We start from the raw sequence: 27,690 nt of genomic DNA on the forward strand, positions 1-27,690 counted from the left end.
ACCACCCTGGCTGCTGTGCTCTGTGGCCACTAATATGATAAACTGATAAGCGAGGCTTTGGGCCTACTCCAGGGTCTGGATCTGAGGACTCAATGTTGTTGCTTGCTTCAATTGTTTGCATGATTTGTGTTTTTTTTCCTCTTTCTCTTGCATTGGGTGTTGGTCTTTTATTTTCTAATTTTTTCTATGATTGGGTTCTTTCGGGTTTCTTATTTTTGTGGGCAAACAAATCTCAAGGTCGTATAGCTTATACATTCTTTGATAACAAAATGTACTTTGAATCTTTGAGTATATGAAATGAATTGCCTGAGGTAGTGGTAGAAGCAGGTACGATCGCAACATTTAAAAAGCATTTGGACAGATATATGGATTGTAAAGTTTTGGAGGGTATGGCTCAAACACAGCCGAATGGGATGAGCTCAGACAGGAAGTTTTGATTGCTGTGGGTAAATTGGACTGAAGGGCTTGTTTCCATGCTCTGTAGTTTTAAACAGTAATAGAATCAAGTGATATGGGGTTCGTGACACTGAGGTACAAGATCAGTCATGATCTTACTGACTGGCGGAGCAAGCATGAAGGCAAAAATGGCTTATCCTTGATTGCTTCTATTTCTCATGTAATACACGCCATGAAAGATTCCAGTGAGTTTACTATCAACTGTACAACTTGTCACTGTACAGTACAGGCCTTTGGCCACTGTAATGCCAATCTAAACTTCTACCACCTGTCTGCTTATGGGGGGGGGGGGGCGAATCCTGTCTTGCAAATCTCCTGTAAACTCTACCCCTCTCACGAACCTATGCCCTCTGGTATTTGACATTTCACTTTGCACAAAAAAAGTAGGCTATATTTACCCTATCTAAGCTTCTTGTAATTTTATATCCTTCTATTAGGCTCCCATCCCTTCCAAAACTCCAAATAAAACAATTTAAGTTTGTCCAACTTCTCCTGAGAGCAAATTTATGCCCTTCTGTAACCTTCCTCGCGATCTACAAACTCTCCCAATTTCTGTGTCATTTGCAACATTCTAATGAGGCGCATTGCATTTTTTATATGACAGTAAATCTTAGAAGTAGCCAGACTTTAATGAAAGCGCCACTTTTCCGGCCGACACCAGTCCCGTGTGGAGCAGCATGTTAGTGGCGGCCCGGGCAGACACAGGTGGCGTTGCAGCCTCCGGGCCGCTAGGGGCGCTGTGGCCAAAGTTTTGGTCGCGAGGGTCTTTCTTCTGACGCAAACCAAACGTTTGTAGGTAGCGAGGGTCGACTTTCTCCGCACAACTAAAAATAAAATAATTGTTATTAATACTAAAGGAACTGGTTTACATTATGTTCCCTCAGCAACAGCAGCATTTCCAGCAGCAGTTGCTTCAGCTCCAGCAGCTTATTCATCAGCAGCGGCAGCAGCACCATCGCCATCACCATCCACACCCACCGCCACCACAGCCAGGCCCTAACCGGTAAGTCTTTTCAATCAAGACAGGTCGGGGAGCTGAACGCGATTTCCATTTGGAGTGGAATTGCTAAAAGTTTACAAAAATAAAAGTGTGGGCTAACGCAAGATCTGACAGTCTAACTTAAGTCTTTGATACAGTGGTTGCATTTGTCTTTTTGCAACTGAAACACTAGTTCTAAAATAAGTAGCTGTTAGTCCGGTTCGATTTAGAATTCCATTCTTGAACACAAACGCGTCTGGAATTGTGACTGGAAGGGGAATCTGCACCCAACCCCATTCAGAGAAGTAAACAATACTGTTCTCTATCGAGTGCAGACGAGTGAGGTCGAGATTGCAGACCAGGTGAATTCACAAGTCTTTGGCGCTTATATTTATCTCCAAATTAGTGTCGCTAAACAAAGTATTTAGTTATTGGCCCTTACTGTTTTAAGGGACAATTCCTGTGTGCAGTTTATCAAGGAAACGTGACAGATAATGTCAGAGCCTACGCTTCAAGAGTGATACGTTTCTTGTAAAATGCTTTGTGATGTCTTGAGGTCGTGAACGCTGCTCTGGAAGTACACAAAACGCTAGAGGAACTCAGCAGATCAGGCAGCATCAACTGAAAAGAGTAAACAATCGATGTTTCGGGCTGCCGGGACTTCAAGTCCTGAACTGTTGATACACTAAATGTGTTTGCTGCAAAAAAAAAGACTATAAGTTTGACTACCATGGATTTACACCAGCATTATGAATGCCAAAATAAATATTTCAAACAAGATCTGAATGAAACAGATGGGAAACTTGAGATACCTACTCTAATATTGCCACATAAACTAGCTACTGTTCCTTTGCAGAGGAGTAATTTGTAGAAAGAAAAGGTGTGTACCTTTTTCTGTGTCGCCTGAACACTGACTAGGCTTGTGAAAAGAGGCGAGTGATGCCCTTGCCACTGACGACATTTGCCCTGTGAATAACTACTTACACTAGATCCAGGAGCAGACTGTACAAAATGTGCCACAGCTTGGTCATAATCTCATCACCATAGAATCATAAGAGTACTGCAGCCCAGAAACAGGCCCAGCAGCCCACCTAGCTATGCGGACCTAACCTCTGTGCTTTGCGAATATCTTCAGTCTCTTTTTAGATGAAATTACACATCCTTCACCATACAAAACAGTTTACGATTGTATGCCTTCATTCATTGAGACTTAAAATTGCAACTTTTTAACTTGGTCAGAATATACTAGCAACATGCCCAAACTGAATCTAAATTGCACTTGTGTTTGAAACAGTTTAAAAACTCAATGTAAAGAGTAATTAAAATGATGTACTCCATCGTCCATTCCTGTGAAAGATTACAGAATTAATATGTGGTGCCTTGAGTATGAGCATTCTAAAGCAGAACATAAGGTGATCAGATAAAACTTAACACTGTGTTGAATGAAAACTAAAATTAGATTAGTACTAAAAGATACTAAGTTAAAGACAGTCTCAAAGGAGGTGTGTGTCATGGAGAGTTTGAATGAAGGCAAAAGATGTAGTAGATGAGTAAAAGGTTACTGTTTAAAGAAATAATGAACGATTAGCACATTTATAAATAGAGTTTATTAAGGGCTTGGAATGATTTGCATATGAGGACGAGAGTGGCAAAATCATACATGCCGTTCAGGGCCCAGAATTCAGTGCAAGGTAGTAGGAATGGGTGATGCATGAACAGAAGTATTTGCTGCAGAATTGGCTCTATAAAGTAAGTTGGTGAAATCTGGGGAAAATGCATTTCAGTGAATGTGTTAACAGTTCCTCTGATTATGCATGTAGACTTTGTAGAGCCTGTGTTTCTGTTGCACACGTGCAACACAGGATAGTGAGGGAAGCAATAAAGATGCTGTACTGAGTACTTTTAATTGATGCCTAATACTGCTGCAGTTTCTGGGAGCAGCTGGTACATCAGACCTTGCTGTAAATAAGGTGCATGCATTCCAGACACAACAGTCTGTTGGGGTTAGTGGTTTCCCCTCATATGGTACATAGAAAGAAATTAAGCAGCATGTCACTGTTGGAGTCATAAGATGAATTTGCTGTCAGTTTTGCCCCGCGGTATTTAGCCTGAGAATGCTGGCATTGGTTCAGTTAGCCTGCCAGTGGACTTGGAGGATTTTGCAGAGGCAGCATTTGTGATAGCTCTGTAGTGCTCTGAGGTGTTTGCTTTAGGTAGTCCACATCTCGGAAGAACTTAGCATGGCGGGGAACAGTTGCCTGGTAGTCCATTAGTTTCGTTCTTGTCCTAAGATTTTTGATCTTTAAACATCCTCTTCAGTTGACCAAAGTCTGTGCTGGCACATTAAAAGCAGTGGAGAATTTCATCATTAATGTCTGCTTTCACTGAGGAGTGGTCCATTTTTCCAGTGTCTTGCTTTGAACTTTTAATACCTGAAAATGAAATTTGACAGTAAGGTATTTTTAAAAGATTAGTTTTTTTTCATGTGTACATTGAAACATACAGTGAAATGCATTGTGTACATCAACTCAAATCAACAAAGATTGTGCTTGGCAACTTACAAGTTTTTTCTAGTGTCAACATAGCATGCCCACAACTCACTAACCCTAACACTAAACTTTAGAATACGGGATGAAACCAGAACATCTTGATGAAGCCCTTGTGGTTGCAAGGAAAACACACAAACTCCTTACATGGGGGAGAATGTGTAAACTCCTTGCAGACAGCAGCAGAAATTGAACTACGATTGGTGATCGCGGGCGCTGTAGTAGCATTATGCTAAATGCTATGCCGATGTACCGCCCAAATTAGAAGAGGACGTTGTCCAGAGGATGTTAAGCACAAGACACGTCTTTTGTATATGAAAGTTCAACCTGCGTGCATGAGCAAACACAAGCATTGTTTGCATACTGTAACACAGACAACACCTTTCATCCTGAAACGTCGACTGTTTACTCTTTTCCTTATATGCTGCCTGGTCTGGGTGTTCCTTGGTTCTAGAATATAGTTGCCATTAGTTGAATAGCTTTCTTTGAATTAGTTCTGGAGATTAGTTCCTCTTTTTTTTTGGAGGTGTTTTGCAGCACTGCAGTAACAAAGATTGAAAGGGGTACTGGGGCAACGATGCAGCCTTATTTGACCCTGGTCTTTCCTGAGATTGACACTGTAGGATTATGGCTGAAGCAGACATATAACGAAAGTGCAGAATTGCTGGAGAGTACGACACAGACCCAGTTGATGAAGTCAAAGGCAATAATGAGATCCAAAAAGGACATTCAGAATGGTTAATGCTGCTGTTTGCATTTCTCTTGGAATTGTTGTCCACTGAGCCTTCAGAAAGGGGTGCAGCACTTCACCTACTAGGAGAAGACAGTTGAGGAGGACCACAATAATTTTCTTTTTAACAGACAATAAGGCAACACTCAAGTAGTTAACATAGTTGGATGGTTTTGAACACGTGACATGATATGTGACAGCATTTCTTGGGGGCCTACATCTAACTTATTGTATATCCTATTATCTCCAAAGTAGACAGACAAGATTATGAATTTATGAGCAAAATTCTTAATGGCCTACTTTTAGATCTTTTGTACCAATACCATCTGCAGCTGAGTTGTTTTTAATTTTGGATATGATTTTTTAACTTCCTGTTGGTCAGTAGGGGCAAGTTTGGATCAAAAAGGGCTGTTGTGGAGTAGTGTCAAGGATATTTGCATCAAGGACTGAGTCATGGTTGTGGAGGTTGAGTGAGTGTCCTGGATGAATTTTACTCCATTCTTGGCTGTCAGTGAGTGGAGCCTTGTTTGGACTATAGACCTTTGAAGTTCTTATTACCTTCAGTCCACTCCATTGGGCCAAATTCCCAAAATAGACACTTGTCTCAGGAAGAGAATGCCAGGTGGAAAGAGAGAAAAATTCAATTATGTTCTTGGAGGCTATGTAGACAAAATGCAGCATTCTGCTGATGCATGGTAATTTCTCGTCCATAATAGCTGGAAGGAGAATTTGAGATATGGTTGAGAATCTTGTGTATTTGCTTTTCAATGTCCATGTATCTGCAATGCACAGAAGCTTCATATAAAAAAACTAGGAGCACCTGTACTGCCAGGACAGGTTATAATTTGGCAAGCTTTGTTGAGCCAAGTGGCCTGTTCTTGTCAAAAACTTATTAATGTTCTAAAACACACCATATCACAGACTACCTGCAGATTGTTGGCATCCTGAGCTTTCATTGTCGAAGAGGGTGAGGTTCCCACTTCGATCTTTTTAAGCACCTAAGACACCCACAGATCATAGTTGGTGCATCCAGAGAGTGGTGGATAGTAGAATGTTCTGCCCCAGGAGGCAGTGGAGACCAAGTCTCTGGATGCTTTCAAGAAAGAGATGGATAGAGCTCTTAAGGATAGCAGAATCAAGGGTTATGTGGATAAGGCAGGAACTGGATACTGATTGTGGATGATCAGCCATGATCACAGTGAATGGCGGTGCTGGCTCGAAGGGCCGAATGGCCTACTCCTGCATCTGTTGTCTCATGTCTATTGCAAGTCATTAATCCAGAGAATCTGCTTGAGATGTAGAAAGACTATGTTTTGGAGATTTTATCTTTTAATTTGTGTCAAACCTTATATTCTTTTGCCTACTTAAAGAAGGTTGAGACTGTTTATATATTTAAAAAAAACAATCAGGGTGGCTACATTTTCCCTCCAGTGTATTAATGAGCAACAATTCCTTGATGGGGAAATTATGGATTCTCAATACCTCCTCAAATTTTACTTCGAATAGTCATGGGCAAGGAGTTACCATGCATGCAAGTGAGATTCTTGTCTGACATAGTTGGTTTGCTCTTTGTTTATAAATTAATTTGCCACAAAGCTAGGACTTTTTCTTGTACTACCAATACATGATTTCTGTTGTAAGTGATTACAGTTCTATCCATGTGAGTTTTTGGACTCAATTTTCTTTTTAAAAATAAGGGAAAGTTTGAATTGCTTAAGATTCTCCCAGTGGATCAGCAATTTTTGTGGTTTTAAAAAAAAACATGCAGCCCCTAAGTGACATTTCCTTCAGTATTCATTATGGTTCTGTAATTGTGCCAAGCTGGTTCTTTTAGATCACACAAAAAATCCACAAGTTCCTATACGTCTGTGAGATGTAGGAAAGTAAGTTCTACTGTCACAACTTGACTTTTCCAAAGTACTGTTTGTGTTTTTTTTTAAGAAAACTGAAAATAAGAACATTCAGCCTTCAGGCAATGGAGTGTCTTTGGAGTATAGCAATAATAAGCAAAGGTGGAATTTAGTTTTTGTACTAAAAAGCATCAGTAATATCACTGATTTGGCAATCTCTTTCACTGGTTGAGCGATCAATGTTCCCCAATATTCTTGGAACACTTCACTTTCCTTAGAAATATTGACATAGGATCTTTTAGCTCTTAATTTATTGTTTCATCCAAAGATGCAAAGTCATCTAAATTATAGTTCCAAGTACCTCCCACTGAGCCACAGCTGATTTTTATAACACAATTCTGCTGTCAAAATGATAGACAAGTGCTGCAGTTGGAGTTGCACTCCCAAGATTCTGTAGCCCACCAAATCCATGACACCTATCTTATACCCATCCAAACTAATCCCTTGTAGTATTCTGAATGTAGCCTTTCTTATGAATAAAAACAATTCAGATTGTGGCTTCATTAAGTCTGTTAGGGAATGAAATGGCACACCTCCATCCCATGGAATATAATGTTACATATTGTAAATTAAAACCAAGTCCAAGGAGATGATTAACTTCATGAGGAGGAAAATGGAGTTCCATGAGCCAGTCCTCATTGCGGGATCACAGGTGGAGAGGGTCAGCAACTTTAAATTTCTCTGCGTTATCATTTCAGAAGATTTGTCCTGGGTCCAGCAAACAAGTGCCACTACAAAGAAAGCATGACGTGCCTCTATGTTTTTAGAAGTTTATGAAGATTTGGCAAGTCATCTAAAACTTTGACGAACTTCTGTAGTTGTATGATGAAGAGTATATTGACTGGTTGTATCAGGGCCTAGTATGGAAACACCAATGCTCTTGTACGGAAAAGTCTACAAAAAATAGTGGATATGGCCTAGCCCAATCTGTCCCAGCATTTCCCACCATTGAGCACATTTATGCAGAGTGCTGTCGCAGGAAAGCAGCATCCATCATCAAGGAGCCCCATCATCCAGGCCATGTTCTTTCTGTTGCCATCAGAAAGAAGGTACAAGAGCCTCAGGACTCGTGCCGCCGGGTTCAAGAACAGTTACTACCCCTCAACCATCAGGCTCGTAAACAAGAGGTGATAACTTCACTTGCCCCATCACTGATGTGGACACATTTTCAAGGACTCTTCATTTCATGTTCTCGATATTTATTGCTTATTTATTCATGCTTGTATGTATTTACTTTTCTCTTTTTGTATTTGCACAGTTTGTTGGGCTTTTTTGTACATTGATTGTTGTCTGTCCTGTTGGGTGCAGCCTTTCATTGACTCTTGTGTTTCTTGTATCTACTGTGATTGCCCGCAAGAAAATGAATCTTCGGATTGTATATGGTGACATGTATGTACTTTGATAAATTTACTTTGAACTTTGGATAATCTCACCAGGGTATATTTCAGAGGTTTTATGTATCGTTTTGGGAAGCAGTATTTTAAAGCTTTCATAATGGCAAACTCTAAGGCTTGGCCTATTTCTGCTATTGTTGAAAGAATGCATTTGGGAAATTAATAGTGTGTCTTACTGCAGTATTTTGGATACTCAGATGTGGTAATAGTTCCATTTTAATCTCAGGAAGTGCAGCTGTGTGACGAAAATGTTGTCCTTTGCATACAGTGAACCAAAGAAATAATTTTGACAACTTCACGTGCATGAGGTACATCAGAACATGCTGTCAGACTAAACTAGAAACCTCAAGGATGACTCCTGTTAGTGCCGATATTAGAACAGGGAAAATCCACATTTTAAAAAAAAAAGTGGAAAATTCCCATTGGAGAATTGAAGTTCCAGATCAGGTATTAATTAGTATGTAGACAGATGGTTGTGTAATACAACCCTTCAGTGATTTGCCACTGAACTCATTAAAAATTAAAATTGCTGGTGTCACTTATTGTGTATCAGGAAATTATAATCTGTTAGAGTTTTATTTTAATCCATGAATGATTGTGCCTGTTGGGAAAATGTTTGTTTTTAAAATATAGATAATTTTCTTTGTAGGGCTATGCAGCCACAGCCACAAAAGTATCATCACCACCATCTTCACCAACACCAGCAGCATCGTCAGCAGCAGCAGCAGGAGCAACTGCCTCAGATAAACCTACATCCACCCAGTCAAGCTTCACTCCTTAATCCCAATCCTATGCTACAACGAGCCCTGATAATGCAGCAGATGCAAGGTAGGGTCATACTTTGAAAGTTCTTAACAAGTACATTGTGCTGTGACTGCAGTAGATTAAATTGCTATTTTTATACTGCAGCAATTTATGAAATGTTCATCTCTTAGTAATACTTTGAACTTATTTTTTGGGATTTTACTGTTAGTGACCTTTTCCTTATGAAAATAAAATAAATTTTAAAAAATTGAAAAATGGGTGCAGATGTGTTTTAGTGAGTTTTTACATCTTATCAAAGTTTATTTTGAGTCTACAGTACAATTTCTTTTGGTTCAGTTAAATACATTTTAAAAATACATTCTGCTGCAATAAAATGGGCACAGATAAGAGTTCAACAACTTTTCCTGCACAGTTGTTAAACAAAGGGTGTGTTTTTGGTAGCAATTAGAATCAGAGATTATTTGCCAAGTACGCTAAAGGTTAATTCTTAGCAGTTATAGTTTTTTAAAATTATATTTTTGTGGTTCACCTACTATTAGCTTTTGTATGCAACATTACAAGCGTGGGGCTTGTGGTTGGTCATTTAATATTCTGTAACAAATTTTGTTTTTACCTCAAGTACCTTGACATTTATTTATTTAAAAGTATAACTTTTATTAGATTAGTGTTTTAAAGTCTATGACTGAATTGCACCATATTGCACCAGTTTATGATATAAGCATGAAATTGGTGCTTGATCAAAGCAGAACAGGAGAAAATGGATCTCCCTCAATTTTTCACACTTTTTTTTGGGGTTCCATAGGATCAGTACTGAGTTCTCTGTATATAAAATCAACATTTAATTACCTGGATATCTATCTATATACTACTAAAACTCTCATGCTCTGTCTGTTTGTGACCTCCAATTAGTGCAAACGGTGCATTACAGCGGCACTATTTTTGCTAAATCGACTTAAAATGCGCTAACTTACAGAATGCAGGCAAAGTTCAGGGTTATATATTCGTATAAAATTGCTCACTCGCCAAAATCAACAGCCCCGCTTTCACCTGAGAGCCGATGTCAGCCATGATGGAAACCATGACGCGACACCACGATGCATGCGCATGGCCAGCCTCAAAAGTGACTCTCAGTGCTCACAGCAGAGACACCAACCGGAGCAAAAGGGCAGGGCAGCTCTATTTCGAGTGGTCACTTTCTGTTAATCAGCATCAGCATGTGCAGGATTGGGGCAGATCAAACTGAGACCCGTCAATAAGAGATAATTAAATCTTATTGTAATGATGTACACCGAGACACCTATCAAACCCTTTGCTGCAGTCAAAGGACAGCGGTGATTTAGGTCCATTTAGGAGAACGCCAACCACATCGTCAAGAATAATCAGCATCCTGGAGGCTGTGGTGTTACTGCTTCGTATCTTCTATCCAGCATTAGGGTAAAAAAATATGGTCAACCTAATTATGCTGCATGGAAAGAGAAGGGGGACATTATGGTCAAGAGATGACGCCAAATGTCGTCGGGAAGCGGCAAGGAGAGGGAGAGAACAAGAATCGGATGAGGCCAGGGCTGCACGACTCCAGGATCAAAGAGTCAGGGCAAAAAAGATGAGAGAAGAAGAGACAGAGGAGGAGAGGCATGCATGTCTCCAAAATGATAACAAATGGCATAGAAGGAGGAGAGACGAAGAGACAAAGGAGTTGAGAAATGCACCTCTCCAGGATAAGAGACAAACAACAGAAGAGATGAAGAGACGGGGGATGAAAGGGCTGCATGTCTCCAGAATAACAAAAACAGGCACAGGATGAAGAGAGAGGAAGAGACAAAGGAGCAGAGAAATGCATGTCTCCAAGATCAAAGACAATGAATAAACAGCAGAAGAGATGAAGAGACAGCAGATGAAAGGACTGCACATCTCCAGAATGACAACAAGAGGCACAAGGGTGGCAGATCAACCAGAAATGATGCCATCAAAAGTGTCCTTCGTTAAATGAGGAGGAGCTATATTTGCCTATATTTGTCATTCCTCTTTAATAAACTGAGATTTTCTTCTTCAATTTCCAAAGCAAAGCGATACCAGTAGCATTCAGGAAAATTTAATGTTCGTTCTGGTCACATCAGACTGCACTACCCTTCTCTTAAAGGGTGCCCCAACGGGTCACCCAGTTGTCTGGTATACTTTGAATCTGTCTTCTCAGCATTTTTTAAAATTTATATCATTTGTGTCTTTTGAGATGACTGTTATTGCCTGCTTATCTGTTACATATTCTAACCACATTTTCATTCTTTAACTTGGAAATAACTGACAGTGACTCAAGTCCAATTTAAATGTTATGGTATTTTCTGTAGGATTATATTATTATTTTAGCCTACTATTTCTGAACGAGCCGTTTAACCGCATGATTAGGTTCTGTGGGTCAAGTGATCTAATTAGATCCTGGGGAAAAAATAGTTATTTTTGGATTGTTCTGAATTTGCAGCTGTTAATTCACATTAATTTAACATGCTGTCCAGATTATCAAGGTCGGGGAAAATATACTTTATTTAGTTGTGACAGTTTGGTATCATATTTAAAGTATGATGATTTACATGGTTTGGAAGTTTTTGTATGTTGCTAACATATCATCTTTCCTAAATCTGATTCTCACAAGTTCAATTTTTTAGGTGGTCTTCCTGGATACAACATGTCTACACCAGGTCTACAGCCTTTCTTTCCAACAGGATCACGAGCTTCAATTCTTGGCACCCCTCCCCTTGGCATTCAGCTGCCAGCACCTCGCATCAGATTTGGGAACCAACTCTTCCAACAGCATAATCGTGGATTCAAAGTAAGAAGAAAGCATTACTGTGACGTGAATTGTTTTATATAGGGAAAATTAATGTGGGTGAATCTGTTTAAATATTGTACAAATCTTTATACTTGATGGAGGAGTCTCAGATTTTCTGGTTTTTGATGACAGAGGTGAAACTTCCAGCCAAGTGGCCAAAAGAACTTATTTGGACAGTGTTTAGATGGAAAAATTGTCTTCCAAAGTTAGGTTAATGCAGGCCACCAGAATTAATTTAGTTGAGAGTAATGAAAATTATTCATCTCAATAAACAGTGTGAGGTAAATTCAAATAAAAACAATGTAAGTTGTTGCTCCACTCCAATGACTTGACTGTTTTCCCTTAACAAGAATTGTAATGGATTTTTTGTAAGTTAAATGCTTGGATGAAAGACCCATTTGGGTCTTTTGGTTCTGTGAAGTACAATGCAGGATATTTTTGAGAATGAGTTTTGATCTAGCCTCATTTATCAGCTGACAGGGCAAAGACAATTTATTCAAAGGAATGTCCTCACCACTAATGCCTAGCAAATGATTTATTGCGCCTATGATTTTGCTGCATTGACATCCTGTGCATCTTGTGACTTTGAGGGTAGGTTCACATAAGCCACCGTGATTACAAAAGATTAACCATTTTCTTCTAGAGGGCATGTAACTTTACATTGAAGCCTTGTGGTACAGTTTTTAATGAACCAACAATTAAAAATACCCTAAAATAAAAAAGGTGCAAAAACAAAAGAAGTTGGTAGGTCAGACGGCATCCATGGAAAGAGATGCAAGTTAGCCTTTCAGATCGAAGACCCTTCATCAGGACTGAGAGAAGAGAGAAAACAAATTAGTCAAAATAGTACAGAAGGTTGGGGAAGGATAACGGATGGTCAAAGGGCGTGTCTGTAATAGGGTGAAATGAAGATGGTTTATTATAATTTTTTTTCAAATTGCCCAGTGATCTGTGATCAAAAAATAATCAAAATAACCAATTATAATTAAAGTAAAGGTTAGTCCACTTGGAATTTTTGCTGCTCATGAAACCTTCATTTTGCATTCCTGTAGAACATATTGTGACTTTCTCCTCCATTTTAGGATTTTTTTTTTTGAAGATGGTCTTCCAGTAGAACATTGATGCTGTCAGTACTGAAGTACCTGGTTGATACAGAGTAGAAGATGGGAAGGCTGGGGATGGCTCAGCTCAGAGAAAATGAATCAAGACTATACTTAACGGTTGTTTATACACAATACAGTGCAGGGCATTATGCAAATTTCAGACATGAAAATGTTCATCATGGGGAAGTGAAAAGCAAAAAAACTGCAAATGCTGAAATATGGAATAAAATTTGAAATATTAACTTTCTCCACAGATGCTATCTCATCTGAAAATTTCTTATGTTCTGCATTTTTATTGCTATCACTTAGAAATGACTGTTAAAAGTAATATGCCAGGATTAATTGGCCACTATATTTTACCGTAGTATGTAAATGAGTGATAATTTTTGATATTGTTGGGAATATGGACAAAATAAAATAGGATTAGGGTAAATGGGTGTTTAATGTTCAATGCAGACTCAGTAGGTTATAGGACCTGTTCATGTGCTGTGATTTTATAACTATGACTGATAAGCTAGCAGACATTGAAAGTACTGGATTAAAGGCAGTGGAGTGTTTAATGGATTTACACCATTTTAACAGTTGTGGTGTGAATTCACTTCTTGTAATGTGACTTTTAAAAGAAACTGGTTACCACTCTAAAAGTGTAATACTTTGGTCTGATTATCCAGGTATGTATCGTGGATAAGTGCAGCTAATGATGAATACCTGTGTGCACCTTTGTTATATCTTCCAGTTTGATACCTAAACCCATACTTAACATCTTGTACAGTTTCCCGCTGAATGCAAAATTTTCTGAATTCCAGGATATGAAGAGAATGCATGATATGAGAAGAGATCGCTATTCTCCACGGGAGCCATTCCGGCCAAAAGTGGATTTGAAATGGGCTGCAAATAAAGTTAACATGGAGCCTGGATCAAAACAGTCAACAGGTCTTGATTGTGCCAAAAAAAATTGTGTTGATACAAGGCTTAAAATCAATTGCAAAATAGAAGGGGGGGGGGGCATCTTTAATTGTTGGCTTCCTAAAATTTCTCTCTTTTGCTATCAAACCACTTGAGCTCTATCTACCATGCTTACTATAATTTTCAGATGTAGAATGAAATGGGTCAGAATTTTTACTATAGATAAATACAGTATTATACACTTGACTAAGACAATGTAATGCACATACAGTGGATTCTGGTTAATTAGGACACATCGAGACCAGTACATTTTGGCCCAATTAGCCGAAGTTTCATGGAAATAGTTAAAAAGGTATTAAAAAAACTGAGTAACAAATTATGTATTTGAATGAAATACAGAAATTAGAATGCTGTCAATAATACTGCAGTACTATAAAACTATTAGTTCCTAATAGCAATCGATGGAAGAATCCATCCATTGTATGCTGCTATAATCTCTTGATTGACTGTAAATGAACAAAATCAACATAGGCACCTAGTGCAGATAATGAACTGCCTTCATACAGTGCTTTTGACTGTTACATCCTCCAAATCTTCATTTTCATTGTAACATTCAAGATGATTGATAACTTTAAATTCTTCGTAGTTCCTAACTTGTCACTCCTGGCCATTTCTGGCATCTCCAAGCCTGTATGCTTGAAACTGCACTGAGCAAAACAGCTCCAAATTGTCTTGCTGCTTACTTCCCACCAAATATCAGTGATGAAAATCACTGCTTTTCGAATACAAGCACTTGCAATTGGCACTATTTATAAATGTTCACACCAAGCATCGTACAGCGTCTAACAGCCGCACAAGTGTACACAACTGATGCTAGTTAGAAACTGTTTGGCAACAGTCTCCTGTCGCAATTAAGTGGCATAGTATGCCAAATCAATGAAGTGAATCCCAGTTGTTTTCTCAATTAGATTTTGTTCTTTAAGAATTGGCCCAAATAAGCTGCTGACCCCAATTAACCAATGACCCAATTAATCAAAATCCACTGTATTGTCATGTAGGGTATTGCTTGGGTGGTGAATAGGGCAGAAATTGCAGCATTGTGGAATAGAATAGATTAGATGGACCAGCCAGTCGTCATCTATCCTTTGTGTCATATAATGCAAATAGATGTTCGCATCTCAAATTTTGAAAGATGCAACTGATGTGAAAGAAAAGCTATCTTTATAGCTGTCTATTAAAACAAATCTTTTGAAACTTGACTCCTTCCCTTCAATGTTTCCCACTCTGTTCCATTGCAATACAAATCGATCTTGGAATGTTATTTAAAAGAACCTGCAGTGCAAATTGTCAGTTTTCTGCCACTTGCTCTTTGGGGTTTTTGCACTATTTTGACTTCTTAGTTAATGCTATTGGCAGTGGCTGGGGTAGTATGAATGGAAGCAATCCATCATTTCCTTCCGTTAATTTTTCTTAATTCCATTCAAGCAGTTCACCCACATCTTTGCACTTATTACTAAGGAAATAATTTAGTAACAGGCTGAAATTAAAGGAAAGTGAAGTGTCAAGTGCCAGATATTATTTTATTATACTAATCTATTTCACCCTTGTGTGTAGTTCTAATCATATTTGTAATGAAATTGTAATGTTGTTTTCTGAAGCTGAAATCATTCATCTACAGTTACAAGAAATTTGATTTGGTAATTTCAATTTTGCATCCTCACCACCAGTGACAAAAGTATTTGAGCTAAGTAGATTGGTCAAGTAACTAAATTAAGTAAATAAGATAAGCATTTTTCAATTGCCATTTCTTAAATAAAAACAATTGTTTTATTTTGCCTCAGGTAATAAACATGTTGATGCAAGGAAGGCAGCTGATTTTATATCTCTGGAAACTGAGGACTCTATTAAAGCTGATGAACCAGAAGTAAAGAGGAGAAGGCTTGAAAGGTACTTGGGATTTCAATTAAATTTCAATTATTGCACCTCCCCCTGAGACAGTAACTACTGTTATGTACCCCGTAACTGGGTTGCCAAACCAGCAAAGATGGATCACTCAGTTGGAGTCTGGATTACTAGAACTAAGAAAGTTTTATTAAAGAAACAAGCAACACAGTACTCTAATCAAAAGGATAATGAATGCAACAGTTCAGCAATGATAAACATACATGTACACAGAATTAAGATAACAGGATCAATCAAGCTCTATCGTTGTCTAGGGGTAAATGACCAGTTTCAAAGTAACACAAAGTTCAGTTCAGTTCGCAGTAATCGCTGCCATGGCGATGGACAGTGGGGGGGAGGAAGGAGAGAGAGAGCAAAAACGAATGAATATTCAGGGCTTCCAGACACAGACCTTCGCAGTCAGCTTTCGAATGAGTCCTTTGTGATGTCATCTGAGGTCACCGACCGTGACCCCTCCGTTTCCAGACACGATCGTTTCCTTGCGCTGAACCTGGCACCCAGGCAAGGGTGGACACACACCAGGTTCCCGCTGATCGTACCTTTCCACCCTGTGCGTTTATGACCCGGTACTTCCCACCAACTTGTGAGAGGCGCACCGCTTCCAGGGTCTCGTTACCTCGGGTGTCGTGTGTGTCCTGCCTTAGTGAACCTGTCCCTTTTTATCCCCCCTGCTGGGGTATCGCCTGTCCATCACTTCAAACAGTTCAGGGTTCAAAGGGGGAGCCGCTATAGACAGCTCTCTCCCCCCCCCCCCCGTCCCTTCATTACACATCTCCAAATGCTGCTCCATTGTTTCCCTTATCTCTCTCTCTCCTGAAGACAGGTGGCAGACCAACTGCTGATTCCACAGGACAGCTAACATCTTAATCTATGTGTATTCCTGTCACACTACTGGTAGCCTTTGTTTGATCAGGACTAAGCATGTGACAATAGACTCACAGTATTACTAACAAAACTTTTCAGCCTCCATAACAACTCCCTGCTTTGCCTTGATTCACTTCATCACCTGCTGACACCATCATATAATCTTACTGTTGCTGTAACTGAACCTGAAAATTACAAATCCATTTCCTTGTTCCAAGGCAAAGTGTGATACAAAAAGAATTCTGATATAGGTATATTTTTTAATTGCACGATGGGAAATTGTGTTAAAAATTGAAATAAAATAATATGATCTCTAAGCTCTTGAGGTATTTAGCTCTTTTAAGGAAGGAAATGAGAGGGAGAAGAGAAGAAACATAATTTTGCGATGTAATTCAGAAATGAGCACAAAATGTTCCATATGAATTCACAGCAAGATGGCATTTCAGTTGACAATGTGTCAAAAATTCATTTAAACAAGGACTGGGCTCCAGCTCTTGAGAGCAGATGTAGGGCAAAGGTAAATTTATTAAACTTAATCCTGGAAAGAGTTTGTCTTGCTTTGAAACTGCTTTGTTTTCTAAATTGCTTATCTCAACATCCAAGGCTCAATTTCTCATGAATGCCTTTGTTTCAGTGTTTTGTCCAACAAAGTGATGAGAGTCAGTTGCATGCTCTTTATATGTTGCACCCAGAGACTTGTAATTGGCCTTCTTTGGGGAGCTGGAGTAATTTGCTTGTTTCAATCCTGTTCCCTCCAGCTGCTGATCTTGAGCATTAGCATTTTAGAATTAGAACCAGTCCGGATGATACTCCCTGGGAAGCAAATCTCAAATCTTCTGATAATTGTTTATTTCCTGATAGGATGCTATTAATTGACTTAAAAATTGTAAGACTTAAAAATAGCAACATTGAGTTTTTGACAAATTAAGCTTTATTACAATGACGTTTTCTTATTATTTATAATTCATAATGCATGTCTTGAAGAAAATAATGTTGACATCAAACTGCTTTGGTATCTTATAATTCAGTTCAAGCAGAACATTTGATGGTTTCCTATCACCTCTTACATTTTGATAAAATCTACCATATATTGTCGAATTAAGCCAAGCTGCATTAGTCTGTTACCTCCACTCATCCTCAAAAATTAGAACCAACTACATTAGGGCAAGTGAGCAAAAGCTTAGTCAAATTGAAGGTTTTAAATATTGCTTAAAAGGATGAGGGCTAGGCTGAGGGCTGGCGAATATTGCTGAGTATTGGACTTGGGCAGCTGAAAGCAACTTCACTTTGGTGGGGAGAAGGGAGTGGAAAACAATTTTGTTGCTAGCTGTTTTGGCACTGAGTTTTCGTTAGACATCACTGTGGATCATCCTGGATCTGGCAAAGGTGCACACTACCACTAATTCTTTCCAGTTGTGGAAGACCAGTTGACCTGACCCTCTGTGTCAAAGAATGGTCCTCCATTCTGGAGTGGGTGATGTGAGACAACTGAGCCTCGATCATGGAGTCTGAAGCCTAGCCCGCAGAAGGTCCCAGCGGCCCTTTGACAGCTTTCTGCTATTGGAGGAAAAAATAAATATACCTTGTATCTAATATTAAATAAAATAATGAAGTAAAATAAATTACTTATTGACCTTTTTTGCAGGCTAGGCTTAATAGGGTCAATAATCTCATTGGGATTAATGGAGCTAGGCCTTTTATCTCAGCCATTCCTGCTATAAAACTGAAGAGCTGGACATAGAGAACATCTAGCTCCTTTCTTTAGTATGTTTGTATTCCAGTGTATTTATGATTTTCATGGTTCGACAGTGGACGATTGATAGCGGCTGGCTGTTCACTTCAGAACATCTGGGATAATGTACAATCTGACCTAAGCTAGTTATCTCTGACTTCAAAACAGTCAAGCTGCACTTGAAGATATTTGTTCATTAATTATTGCAGTACAGAAGTAATGAAAGCCTTGCCTGTGACGTGCTTATGAGTATAGTTGGATCTGTTATTGATACTAAGACGGAACTCTTACAGGACCTATTTGTACTTTTTTTCTTTTCCTTTCACTTATTTTCTCAAATGGGCTGTATATTTCAAGGTTTATTAATCACATTATTCTATTTGAATTTTTTAAAAACAATTTCGTATTGTACATTTAAAAAGAAATATACCTCAGTTCTTCTTTTCCATATAATTTTATGGTCTATCTAGTTGCCTTCATCATTAGGAGGATGGCATTCAAGATAATGTTGAGCATGTAGTATAAATCCACAGGTAAACAGTGTTAGAATAAACCACTAGTGAGAAGTTTACCAGGAAATCATCCTGTTACCTTGTTTTCAATCAATAATACAGACAACATTTTCTCCTTGTTGACGATCAACACAGGTGCATTTCAAGGATGCATACTTAGCCACCTGCTCTGCTCTACTCTTTCTACACAAAATGGTGTGGCTGAGCACAGCTCAAACACCATCTATAAATTCACTGATGACACCTCTGCTGTTGGTGGAATCTGAGATAGCTTACAGGTAGATAGATAGGCTGATTGGATGATGTTGCAAGAACCACCTCACACTCAGTGTTAGTAACACCAGCAAACTGGTATACTGAGGAAGGGGAAGTTGAGAGAACACACACCCAATCCTCACAGCCTGATATGCATGCGGCAATGTGCAGGCTGTTAACTGAGCCAGCTCCATCAGAGGAACCACCCTTCCCACCATGGAGGAAGACATCTTCAAGAGGCATTGCCTCAAAGGTTATATCTGTCACTTAAAAACCCTCACCATCCAAGGTTTGCCCTCTTGTTCCTACTATCGAGGCGAAGGTACAAGATTTAGGAACAGCTTCTATCCCTCTGCAGTCAGATTTCTAAACAGTCCATGAACAGAGCCTTGTTATTCCCATTTTTGCACTATTTCTAGAGGTTTGTAATATAGATTTTTATGTCTTTGCACTGTACTGACGCTGCAAAATAGCAAACTTCATGTACTGTGTGGTGAAAATCTGATCCTGATAGAGGTTTCAGACTCAGATTTATTTATCACGTGCACATTGAAGCATACAGTGAAATGCCTCATTTGCATTAACAACCAGCATACTCAAGGATGTGCTGGGGACAGCCTGCAAGTGTTGCCACACATTCTGGTGTCAATATAGTATGCACACAATGTTCCACAGAACAGCACAAACAGCAACAAAAAAACAACTACTGCAAAATAAGCCCTTTTTCCATTCCTCCCACCCGCCCTCTTGCACACACAGCCAGGCTTCTAACAGATAGGCTGCCTTCAGTTCTAGCCTCCAGATCCTCAGACTCACTGATATCGGGCCTCCAACTTGTGACTTCATCCCAGGATGCCGATCATGTGTTTGGCCTTCGGGTCTTGATTTCTGGACTCACGTAGACCTCTGACCTTGGTGACCTGGGTCCTTGTGACTCCTTCAGGCTTTTACCTTTGGCTTTGCCCTCTGGATTTCACTGTTTTGACCTTTTGGGCTTCTACTTCTGGGCTTGCACAAACCTTGACTTCCAAACCTGGTGACTTGTTGGTGGGGTTACCAACCCTTGTGACTCTTTTTAGTTTTTTATCTTTTACCTTTAAGGTGTCTGCCTATTACAGCTAAGACTTAGCAGTTGAAAATCTACTGAATGGCATAATTCAAATAATGTACATTGTTTAAATAGCTTTTCAATAGTTTCATATTTTTTCCCCATGAAATCATGTGCGATTTATGTCTCGTTACTTCCTTTAACTTACTATGAAAATTAACCAAAGCCACTTTCTTCTGTCTACAGCAAGAATACTGATGATGTAATTGAACAGTCTAATTCTGAGGAGCCAAACACGTCAAAGAGTACAGTGAAGGAAGATGATTTTTCAAAAGGTACTTCAGAAAACTCTAGTAAAAGTGTAGAAGGTGCTTTGCTTTAATTAATCCCTAGGTTTAACTCCCAAGTGCTAATATATATCACTATAAAAGTGTGGAAGACTACTTACCACCATCCTATATTATATTACACATACCCCACTGCCTCCCAAACGTCACTTACCTTCAACTCTAAGAGCAGCATAGTTGGATATGTTAATGTCTCCGAGAACAGAACAACTAGAAAATGATGCAACTCATTAAGGCCCAACAAAGCAACTCACGAAGTTGTAAATCTGCAATATTTAATTGATTAAGTAAATACTTATTAAACTTTTGGGCTCGTGATAATAGTTGAGGAAGAAGTTTTGAACAAGTCACTGAATAACATTCAAAGTGTACATCAAGTGAGCCAGGAGTAAAAGTTTGGGATTAGCAAGTGGAATAAGATCAAGTTGTTGAAATTAGCCCTGAAAACAATGTAATTACTATGTTATTTTGACATATATTTTTACAGTTCTCTTATCTGGATGAAATACTGCTGTTCTGTGCTTTTATTTTGTGTATTTAGTGATACAGCACTGAGTAGGCCCTTCTGGTTCTTCAAGCCAAGCTGCCCCAGCAATCCCTCAACCCTGTTTAAGCCTAACATAATCACTGGACAATTTACAATGACCAGTTAACCTGCCCAGCACACCTTTGGACTGTGGGAGGAAACCAGTGCACCCAGGGGGAAACTCACACATTCTACGGGGAGGACATACAGAGACTCTGTATAGAATGACACCAGAATTAATGCCAGACTCCAGAATCTGAGCTGTAATAGTGTGACACTAACCACTAAGCTACAGTGGCACCCAATTTGTCTAATTCAAGTAAGAGAACATGACAACTTAGAATCTTCCCATCAGCTTCACATTTTTTAAAATTAGAAACTTTTTATGTAAAGCTATGAAGCTATGCCATTTTATATCCTATGGTCTCTTCTAGATCTATCCTAGTATCAAAGTTCAAAGTAAATTTATTATCAAAGTACATGTATGTCACCATATACAACCCTGAGATTCATGTTCTTGTAGGCATTCACAGTAAATACAAGAAATACAGTAGAATCGATGAAAGTCTGCCCCAACAGGACAGACAAGCAATTAGTGTGCAAAAGACAACAAACTATGCAAATACAAAAAGAAAATAAATAAATAAATAAATAAGCAATAACTATCGAGATCATGAAATGAAGAGTCCTTGAAAATGAGTCCCTAAATTGTGGAAACAGTTCAGTGATGGGGTGAATGTAGTTTTTCCCTCTGGTTCAGGAGCCTGATGGTTGACGGGTAATAACTGTTCCTGAACATGGTGGTATGAGTCCTTAGGCTCCCGTACCTCCTCTTTGATGGCAGCAGCGAGAAGAGGGCATGGTCTGGATGTTGGGGGTCCTTGATGGATGCTGCTTTCCTGCACCTGCGCTCTGTGTATAGATGTGCTCAATGGGATGGCTTTACTCATGAGGGACTAGTCCGTATCCACTACTTTTTGTAGGCTTTTCTGTTCAAGGGCTTTGATGTTTCCATACTATTTTTACTTAGAAAAGTAGTTGCTTTTTAAAACAATAACTTAATTTGCAGAAACTGATGAATGTGAAGAGAGTAGAACTGAAAAGATTTTGGAGCGCAATACACCAAATACAGAGGTAAGAATAACATTTTTACTGCATCCCTTACATTAGCCTTTAGTCAAGTGGATGGAGCCATAATGGTTTAATGTAAGCAGATATTCCCTATTAAAAGTGGGTATCTTTTGATGGTTCTCTATGTCATAAAGGTGCCAAAAGTAACCCTGACTAGTCTTGAGCTATACCAAAGGGCTCAGTGAGTGTGGATTAACAAAAACCTAGTATAAATAATTCTTTATTTATGAAAGAACCTGGCTAACATGCAAAGATCAGTTATGAATGGTTCCTGATTTATTTATTTATTTATTTATTTGCTTTGCAGACTGCAATAAAATACAGGCTGTTCTGTTGAGAAGCCAAATTGAATAACTAGTGTCATAGGCTATGCAGCAGGAAATAGCTAATCTTGATGCATGCCAACCACTGATCCTCCCTACTAGTCCCAGATGACCGTGTTCAACCCTTCCCCTCTATGTATCTGTCCAAATGACTCTTAAATGTTGCGGTTGATCTTGTCTCAAACATTTCCTCTGGCAGCTCATTCCCTCAGTGGAAAGAAGTTACATCTCAGGTCTCTTTGAAATCCCTCCCCTCTCTTTCTGTGCCTTTTAGTTTTGGACTCCCCGACACTGGTAACCATCCAGTCTATCCATAGCTGTCATTCTCCTATGCTCCAAGGAATGAGGGTCCAGCGTGGTCAACCTCTCCCTATAACTCGGGCTCTCTCGTCCAAGCAACATATTCATAAATCTCTGCTACACACTCTCCAGATTGACAATCTCTTTTCTATAACAGGATGGCCAAAACTGTACTCGGTGCAGTCCAATCTCACGAACAACCTTTACCACAGCAACATAATATCCCTGCTCCTAAACCCGATGTCCTAACTGATAAAGGCCAGCATGCTAAATGCCGCCTTCATCACCGTGTCTACTTCTGCGGCCACTTTCAGTCAACTCTGCACTGGTCCCTGTATCCCACAGCACTTGTCTCTCTCCTGCCACTCACTATATAGGTCCTACCTTGGTCTGAGTGTCACACTTATTTAAGTTGAAAACCTATTTGTCAGTCCTTAGCTGATTTCACACACTGGTCAAGATTTTTTGTAATTCATTGCGACCTACTTCACTATCAACAAGACCCCCTAATTCAGTATCATCAGCAAATTTGTTAATTATGCCCTGTACAATCACATTCAAATCATTTTCATGATTAACACTGGTCCCAACACTGACCCCCATTCACAGGTCTCCAGTCAGATAATCAACCTTTAGTCATCACCCTCTGCTTCCTACCTTTGAGCCAATTTTGAATCTATCTCACCAGCTCTCCCTGAAATCCATGCAACCTTATCTTCCAGATCAGCCTGCATGTGGGTCCTTGTCACAGTGCCCTACTTTCATCTATTCCCTTAGTTACCCCGTCAAAAAACTCCTAAAGCTATGTCAGACATGACCTCCCACACAGAAAACCATGCTGACTATTCCTGATTAGATCTTGATGATCCAAGTGATGGTAGATCCTGTCCTTCAGAATTCCCTCCAGTAACTTCCTTACAACTGAACTCCGGTTTACTGACCTATAGTTCCCTGGCCTATCCTTTAGCCACCCTCCAGGCTTCTACAGCTTCACCAGTGGCTACTGACAAATGCAAATATTTCAATAGGGGCCTCTGCAATTTCTTTCCTGGTCACCCGTAAGGACTGGAGGGTGCATTTGGTTAGGCCCTGGGGATTTGCCCATCTTATTGAGCTTCAAAGCTGCAAATACCACCTCCCTCTTAATATGCATATGAAAACCTCACTGTTACCTTCACTTCTTTGACATCCATGGTATTCTCCTCAGTAAACACGGGAGACGTTAATAATCTTGGCCATATTTTTGGGTCCATGTGTGGATTGTCCTGATAGTCTTCAATCAGGATCTGAATCAGATTTAATATCACCAGCATATGTTGTGAAATTTGTCGTTATGTGACAGCAGTACAATGCAATTCATAACAATAGAGGGAGAAAAAGGTAGTGTTCATGAGTTCAGTGTCTATTTAGAAGTCAGATGGCAGAAGGGAAGGAATTATTCCTGAATCATTGAGTGTGTTCCTTCATGTTCCTGTACCACCTTCCTGATGCTAGCAATGAAAACGGGGCATATCCTGGGTGATGGGGGTCCTTAATGATAGCTGGCTTAATAATGAGGCATTCTTTCTTGAAGATGTGCAAGTTTCTCCCCAATCATCCTTTACTGTTAATATAACCAAACAACTTTTTAGGATTATGTTTGATCTTGTCTGGCATATCCACCTGATGCCTTGGTTACCCTAATAAGCCTGCTGCAACTTTTTTTATATATTAATGGAGAAGCTCTTTTGTACCCAGCTGCCTAAGAGTGATGTATGTTCCTTTCTTTTCCTAACCGGAGTTTTGATATTTCTTGGCAGTGAGGATTCACCGAACTTAGTATTTCTGCCTTTCACCCTAACTGAAACTTGTGTCCCAGACTCTTGAAACGACTGTTTTAAAAGCCTCCTAATTTCCAACTGTTCCTTTTAACTTTGCCTTTAAATAGAATTGCTCAGTTGATCCATTAAAATTGCCCCCTTTTCCAGTTCAGGACTTTAACCTGTGAGCCTGTTCTAGCCTTTTCCATGGTTGTTTTAAATGTAATGGATATGTGGTCACTGGACCCAAAGTGCTCCCTACTTGTCACTTCAGTTATTTGGCCTGCCTTGTTCGCCAAGAGGAGGTCCATTCTTTCTCCTTCTTGAGTTGGTTCCTCTGTTTATTCCATGAGGAAACTTGAATGTACCAACCAAATTGTGCCCATCCAGACCTTTTGGCCTCTGAGTTGCCCAGTCAATATTGGGGAAAATTGAAATCTCCCCTACTATTACCTTACTATTACCTTACTATTCTTACAACTGTGTATAATTTCTTGATGCATCTGTTTCTCAAGTTCCCAATGACTACTGGGGGGTGGGGTGAAGCTCCATAATATGTACTTATGTAATGTTCGTCCATCGTCGATGTTGATGAGGACCTCGACACCATTGTGATGGTGTCGAGACTAGCACGTGGTTTGGACTTAAGTGAGGGAGAGTTGCGCAGTGTCAGCCTCACTCTCTCTTCCCAATTTACATCTGGATCCAGTGGCAAGACAGAGTCGAGACAGCTGGAGATGAGACTAGGCGCAGTGGATGACCAGGACGTCTTCTGTGTCTTGTCCTGCTCTACACGTTCCACGACGCTTGCAGAGACCGCCTTCTTGACTGTTGGACCTTCCATTGGTCTCGTCCGCTCAATCTGCCGGAGTCTGTCTTCACATTCTGGGATAGACAACTCCCTACCTCACCAAGGGTTTGAGACCCGTCGGCTACTCTCACCTGGTTTAGCCGGCTTGTCGAAGCCATTGCCCAGGGTGTGGCTGCTGTCACATGCAAACAGCTACAAGGGGCCACAGGTGAGAGCTGAGTGCCAGGTGGGGATCAAAGGTGGACAAAGGACGTGACATGTTCCCGCACCAGAGGTGCTACCCCTCCCTGACACCCCATACACCCCAATATGTACTTACCAAGGTGACCATACCCCTCTTATTTCTAATTTTTAAACAAGTGTCATAATTAAATGATTTGTCAAGAATATCCTCTCTAAGCTCTGCTCTTATGTCCTTCCTATTAAAAAGGAGGTCCCTGTTGCAATCCGGAGTTGCCAGTCGTGCCTTTCTCTCAGCCATGTTTCTGTTATTCATGTCCCTCAAAGCATTCCACGTTCCCATTTTATCCACCTTACTTGTTAAGCTACTGTTTATGTTAATTATGTAGGATATCAGAAGTTTAAAAAATGGATAGCAGAGGAGACTTAATGATTTAGTTACTTGTGATGATAAGTTTGGATTGCAGAAGCCTGTAGATTTGCACGAAGATACTGAAGATAAGGAATTCTAGTTTTGAGGTCATAGGATTGTACTCGTCCAGGCTCTTGGGTCCATTAAGTTCATGCTGACCTAACTAAGGTCCTTAGAACAAAGTTAGAGTGGGGGAAAATCAAAGTTTAGAAAATCAGAAATCTCTCTAAGTAGTTCTGGTGGGATGTCTTTATTTCAAGCAAGTTCCATTTACTGTATTTAGAGTAACAACACAATGTTCCACAAGGAAAAAGTTAAAGCAAATTTACCTAATAATGTTAGTTACTTATGAATCTCTTGTTAGTCATGATACCAGAGATGTCAAGTGTCATTGGTCCAACTTAAGGCTAAAAAATGGGTGAAATTTCAGAGCATTTTTCTGAATTGTTTTAGCATTTCGACACTTTGCATATTTAGACTGAGGAAGCTGAAGTAAACAAAATGGGACTGGTTTGTTTTGTGGAACATCACGGTGCATGAGTGTATCTTTGGATATGAGGAACTGCTGCTTGGTTTACTGTTTTACATTTTATACTTTGGATTTAATCACCCTTAACCAGTTCAGGAGCAATATGTAAGTGGGTATTGAACTTATTCTTCTTTTTCTGTGCTTTTGTGATGATCTAGAGGTGTGATGCTGTTAACATCGCACCTTCAAGGTTTAAAGGCACTAATATGAAAATAATTTACTTTGTGCTCTGATTGTTTGACCCATGCAACACAGACAATGCTGGAGGAGCTCAGCAGGCAGGCAGCATCTATGGAAAGACTACAGGTGACATTTCGGGCCAAGACCCTTCAGTAGGCCTGGAGGGAAAAAAAAGGATGAGTGGATTTAAAAGCTAGGGGAGGGGAGTTAAAAACACAAGGTGATAGGTGAAACCAGGAGGGGGAAGGGTGAAGTAAAGAGCTGGGAAGTTGGTGAAAGAGATACAAGACTGGAGAAGGGGGAATCTAATTGGAGAGGACAGAAGGCCATGAGGGAAAAGGGGTTGGGGAATGGTGAAGTGGGGGGGGGGGGCATTAGCAGAAGTTTGTGAAATCTATGTCATTGCCATCAGGCTGAAGATTGCCCAGACAGAATATACAACGTGTTGTTCCTCCAGCCTGAGTGTGGCCTCATTGCGACAGTAGAGGAGGCCGTGGATTGACATATGGGAATGGGAAGTGGGATTAAAATGGGTGGCCACTGGGAGATCCTGCTTTTTCTGGCAGATGGAGTATAGGTGCTCGGTGAAATGGTCTCCCAATTTACGTCGGGCCTCACTGATATACAGGAGGCCGTACTGGGAGCACCGGACACAATATATGACCCCAACAGACTCACAGGTGAAGTGTTGCCTCACCTGGATGGACTGTTTGGAACCCTGAATGGTAGTGAAGGAGGAGTTGTAGAGTCAGGTGTAGCACTTATTCCGCTTGCAAAGAAAATTGCCAGGAGGGAGATCAGTGGGGAGGAACAAATGGACAAGGGAGTCGCGTAGGGAGTGATCCCTGTGGAAAGCAGAAATTTTTGGGGGGAGGGGAAGATGTGCTTGGTGTTGGGATCCCGTTGGAGATGGTGTAAGTTACGGAGAATTATGTGCCAGATGCGGTGGGGTGATAGGTGAGGATAAAAAGAACCTTACCCCTGGTGGGGTGGCAGAAAAATGGGGTGAGAGCAGACGTGCATGAAATGTAAGAGCTGCAGTTGAGGGCATTGTTGATGGTTGATGCCTGGCCTGCTGAGATCCTCCAGCATTTTGTGTGTGTTGCTTGGATTTCCAGCATTTGCAGATTTTCTCTTGCTTGTGATTGTTTGACCCATGTTTATCA

At 40.0% G+C, this 27,690-nt stretch overlaps 1 protein-coding gene across 3 annotated transcripts in view; it reads left to right on the forward strand.

Annotated features, from left to right (window-relative positions):
- The first annotated feature begins 1,220 nt into the window (after positions 1–1,220).
- Positions 1,221–27,690, forward strand: part of LOC140186276 (uncharacterized) — a 54,086-nt gene continuing 27,616 nt past the window's right edge. For all 3 annotated transcript variants that reach the window (XM_072240335.1, XM_072240336.1, XM_072240337.1), the window contains exons 1-7: positions 1,221–1,459; positions 8,665–8,843; positions 11,441–11,604; positions 13,514–13,640; positions 15,455–15,560; positions 20,233–20,321; positions 21,929–21,993. In XM_072240335.1, coding sequence (XP_072096436.1) covers positions 1,329–1,459; positions 8,665–8,843; positions 11,441–11,604; positions 13,514–13,640; positions 15,455–15,560; positions 20,233–20,321; positions 21,929–21,993 — 861 coding nt within the window. In that variant the 5' untranslated portion in view covers positions 1,221–1,328. The remainder of the gene's footprint in view (positions 1,460–8,664; positions 8,844–11,440; positions 11,605–13,513; positions 13,641–15,454; positions 15,561–20,232; positions 20,322–21,928; positions 21,994–27,690) is intronic.

This window comes from Mobula birostris, chromosome 22 (genome assembly GCF_030028105.1).
Source record: "Mobula birostris isolate sMobBir1 chromosome 22, sMobBir1.hap1, whole genome shotgun sequence".
Classification (NCBI taxonomy): Eukaryota; Metazoa; Chordata; class Chondrichthyes; order Myliobatiformes; family Myliobatidae; genus Mobula; species Mobula birostris.